The 5037-nt window shown below is 40.8% G+C and overlaps 1 protein-coding gene across 1 annotated transcript; it reads right to left on the reverse strand.

Annotated features, from left to right (window-relative positions):
* Positions 1–1046: 1046 nt before the first annotated feature.
* Positions 1047–3061, reverse strand: LOC146370156 (homeobox protein Hox-A1-like). Its single transcript, XM_084954601.1, has 3 exons — positions 2596–3061; positions 1591–1751; positions 1047–1391 (listed from the first exon to the last, which is right to left on the reverse strand). Exons 1-3 carry the CDS (start codon positions 3059–3061, stop codon positions 1047–1049), a joined length of 972 nt encoding a protein of 323 aa, XP_084810727.1.
* Positions 3062–5037: the final 1976 nt, after the last annotated feature.

The following is a 5037-nucleotide window of genomic DNA, read 5'->3' on the forward strand; positions in this document are numbered from 1 at the left end:
GAAATTACGGCGACTGATAAGGGTCATTTGCAAACTGCTACGTGAGGACGTAACCAGAGCCAAGGAGCAGTGACGCTGTGACGTAGTTTTACGGTATGTAAATACGCGGATGCAGAGATATGTTAGAGAGGTTATAGCTGGTAATCATCCTTTAAATGGTTCAGCCACACTATGTCTACTTTATTAAATTATAGAACTTTAATTATAATTCATAATCCAAAGTTTCTCTTTTTTTTTCAACAAACTTGAAAACACATGAATTTAAGGTAATTTCGAAAATTTTATTAACAAGCAAACAAAAACTCTGACACTGCATTGCAAAAAAAGAAATATATTAAATTCTATAACTGTTAAATTATATATTTTTTACAGAGTACAAGGGGAATGAGAAGGCAAACTTGAAAAGCAAGGCATGCAGATATTTCATTGAGTCCATGGCTTTAACTAAATAAAAGCATTTCCAAGAAACTAAGACAAAGGGAAAGCATTCAATATCATAAAACAAACTAAATTCCTAAAAAAAAATACAGTAGCAACACGACCAGGAAACCTGGATAATATTACCATCCACACTGACACCATTAGTTTTATTTTATGTCTGTCTCATTGTCTACTACCTTCTATGAAAGTGCCATTATCACTCGTTTGTGTAGTTTAATTGCATGCGCGTACAAAGATAAATGTGTTTATTGCAGGTGGCAGGACAGGGAAGTGGGCTTTAAGTCATAAAGATAAATTCAAAAAGTCTGAATTATTTGTTGATTTTAAAGTCATAACTCATGGATGGATAGCTGGCTATTAAAGCATTAAATGTTCAGGTACATAACAATTGAACAGTTCTGATTTCATGTAATATTAATAACAGACTGAGATGTTTGGAGTTGGTTTAGCACTATGATCCAGGCTGTTAAAAAACAAACTAACCAAGCAAACCTTTTAACAAAACGTTGTTTTCATTCCACCGTCTTCGTGCACAGGATTGCAATGGCATTATTATTTTAATAATAATGAGCATAAGAAGACATATAATAAAAACATGGACGAGTTTATGATGGGAAAGCCCCAGTTTTTGTTCCTGGGCCTCCCTCCTCAGTCTCCTCCTCTGAGTAAGAGTTGTAGTTTCCCATTTCTCCTCCTGAATGCCTCGTGAACCCAACAGAGCCAAAGGAACTTTCTCTCAGCTCTTTTATCTGCTCTTTCTCATCCTCGTGTCCCCCTGCTATCACCTCCTCATCCTCTAGGCTCAAGGTGCGAGAGCCACCGTGACGTTTGATACTCTTCAAATCCATCCCGCTTCTTTCTCTGTCCGCGAGGCTGCTTGGAGTTACTTGTTCCCTAGTTTTGCGACTTCTCTTCAACTTCATGCGCCTGTTCTGGAACCAGATCTTAACCTGGAAATGGCAGGAATCATCACAGTTTGGACTATTTAGTAATGTAGCTGGCTGAACTGAGAATAAATGAAGTTGGTATATGAAATGCAGACAAGAATGTAGTAAAAATGAAACACCAGGGAGCTGTTAATGTTACACACAAAAAATAGCCAATGTTGGCTTATATGGTCATTCACTAACTTTGTCAGCATAGTCTAACCTGAGTCTCTGTTAGCATGAGCGAGGTGGCCACTTCAAACCGTTTAGGCCTGGATAGGTACTTGTTGAGCTTGAACTGGTTTTCCAGTTCCAGCAGCTGCTGACTGGTGAAAGCTGTTCTGGGCCTCCGACACTTCCCCAACAAACCTGTCTGAGATGGTGCTGAGGAGAAACCAGAAACGGGCCCAGACAAATTATTTATGACATATCAATGATATTAATTTGTCTCTGCAAGTGGAAATATTTCACTTGTTATGACTGGTAAGCCTGTAAGGAAGCAAATCATATGGCGGCCTACACAAAGGTAATCTATAAATGGGATTAAGGAGGAAAGGAAATATTACAAAATCCCAAATCCTGGTTTCTCATTGCTGCCACGGCTGACCTGTGTCACAGTGTTTCTGTCAGTTAACAGTTATTGCTTTGATGGAGGGTCATGATAACAGGATTGCTGCAGAGGAGTAATAAACCATCACAGGGGTCCATTACCTTAATGAAAACACTATAAGTGTGATCAGTTGACTGAGTGGTAGGTCTGTATCAGGTGTTACCTTTACCATAAACAGTGCATGTTATTTGTATGACATAAATCGTCCTCAAACTACAGCTTCTCAATGTCAAAGCACTTTCAATACGAACACACAGGTAATAGTGATCTTTACAATAAACGACCTCAGAGAAAAACACATGCAGCTGTGCACCAAACAATCAATAACTAAAGAAAAAATGCAGAATCAATTTACTCCGACATGAAGTGCTTTATTGTTCTACATAAACTAACACACTGGCCAAATACGTGATCAACAAAGAAACACTGCAACTATTAAATTATTATTTAAATGTTAATACCAAGCAGAAGAATGTTATAACAAGTTTTGTTAAATATTCAAAAACTTTGATCCAAAAATTAAGATGTTGAAAAATTCTACCCATGTACGAAAATAACAATGATAAAGTTTATAGGCGAGAAAAATGCACATCTGTGGAAACAAACACGCAAACTCACCGTTATACTCTCTGAGTCTGGGCATCATCATCCCGGCTCTGATCCAAGGCTCCAGTGGGAGCGTCCCGGTGACCCCCTTCAGCTGCTCCGGATACGGATGGACCAGCTGCGTGAAGCCGGGGTACATGAAGGCGGTGTGCTGGCCTCCGAGGGCCGCCACGGGATACACAGAGCTCGGGTGCATTCCGATGAGACCCACCTGATGCAGGGCAGGGAATCCCGACTGGGACAGGTTGAAGAGATGAGACTTGGAGAGGACTTCAGACTGCGCCGGAGACGAGTTTGAGGAGTTTGGATGAGGGGAGGAGGGCGTCTCTGAGCCGCCGGTCGACAGCGGGCTGTCTCCGGGGCTCCTGCTGTGATACAGCCCGGGGGACGCACTGTCCGTGTCCGTCCTCTGGTCCACGTCGTGCGCCAGCAGCGCATCAATTCGAAAGTTTTTGGATTTCTCCATGTTGGCTGTCATTCTGACTCGAGATGTGTCCTCTGAACAGTTGATGTTATTTCGTGTGAAGCGTTTTTGTTGTTTTTAAAACCCGAACCTAAACTTCAATAATGAAATAAACTCTTCTGATGAACTTTCGATTTTTCTCTAAGGTCTTGATACACGGGTTAAGCTTGTCATTCCCGCTCACGGAAGAAATGCCTTTTTTCTGACCCACTGCACGAACTCTGCGTGTAAAAAACACTTCACCGCTCCGACAGTGAGCGCAAAAATTACTCGAACCCAAGCGCACGCCAAAGTCTGCTTTGTTGTGATTGGCCAGAGCTCTGCAGAAGCACAGGGGCAGGATACTCACAAACTCTTCTGGCGTTAACTGATCTCGTCCTTCTTATGCATACAACTAGGTCACAGACATGGCTTCCTGTGAGCCCCTGTTAGAACCATTTACGCTTCAATAAATCTCAAAGGAAGCAGAAAAGATTAACCTGTGTAGGAGAACTTTGTAAAAAGGAAAGAAAGATTAATAATGTGAACTTCTTCTTCCTTAAATGTCTGCGTCCTCTATCTTTAACCCTGTTTCAGGTGAAGTCGAGGTGTAGTTTTCTCACACAACCTCTTACACACTCATTATATTACACATCCAACATGTGTGAGGTGCAAACACTCTTGACGGCTATATTGTCTTAATTGCTGTAATCTTACTTAGAGTTATGACAAAAATTAATCATTTTACAGCTAACTCTTGATTAAACTTTATAGCCTGCTAAGGTTGACAGAAACCCAACTGTTCTTATCAGCAGCCGCTTCCATGATTATCGTCATCACCACACTACAGAGCACATAAAAGGGCAGTAAACTGAGAGAAAGCAAACTTTTCTTTGTTTTCCCCCCCTGTAGATTAGAACCACACCGGCAAAGTAGACACAGGTGACAAAAAACACGTAGTAGTTGGCATTTAATCTTCAATTATACACACGGTGCATGCAACCAAGATTTGGAAAGGGAAGACAGAGATGTGCACACAAGCAGCTGTATCTGTTCTTCTTCGTCTATTGCATGCAGTAGTATATTTTATATATTAATGTGCACAAAAGAGGACGGCATGTAAGTAGCTATAGTTTTCCAGGAGATCTTCCCTTCAACCTAAACTGATTCCTACGTGTCCCAGACAAACAGACAGACAATATCTCAATTAGAGGCTGAAACTGAGCAATTAAGCGTCACTTAAAGGGTTCAGCCTTCATCTATATAGACTATTTTCCACAGTCACCAGGTGTGATTTCCTGCTGGACTTTACAGGATTGATAAGAGACAGTCATTGACCTGGGAAAACAAACTGTTCTCATGTCCAAGACAAATACACCAACACCTGCTGAACTGGAGCACACAGCATTTAAGAGAAACAGCCTACGTGTTTAAAGTAAAAGTTGCATGTGTGTGCTGGAACGTTACATATACATATATATATTTGAGTAAATTATCAGCCGCCTCCTTTGACTGGAAGAGCTGTGCGTATAGCAGGAGTTGATGTTCTGTAATTACTATAACTTACATCACTGATCAAATATTAAAGCATGGGCGCAGCAAGGTGTCTTATCCTACCATGGCTAATGCACCCATCAGCGTGCTGCACAAAACTGTGCATGAACAGGAAGAGTCCACAAAGCAGCGTACATGTTTATCATATATTCTGTAACATTTATTATGTATCCTGTTTTAACAAGAGCAAGCAATTTGATAGCAAATTCTTGGGTATTTGTTATAAAGTAAATGCTTTATGTTATAGCATGGGCGACTCGTTCTCGGTGTCTTTGATGGTCAGATAGATCACTGTGATGTAGGACAGATCCAAGGCTGTAAAAACCGACTGTAAAATAATTACCACCCTGTGATCTCTTCTCCGTGCATTAGATAAGGCAGAGAGAGGATATAGCTCACCATTAAATACAGTCTGTCTAACATTTCTTGATGGCCAAGCATAAATATCATAACCTTTG

Source organism: Perissodus microlepis, chromosome 16 (genome assembly GCF_051167445.1).
Source record: "Perissodus microlepis isolate ML-2025 ecotype Zambia chromosome 16, ASM5116744v1, whole genome shotgun sequence".
NCBI lineage: Eukaryota > Metazoa > Chordata > Actinopteri > Cichliformes > Cichlidae > Perissodus > Perissodus microlepis.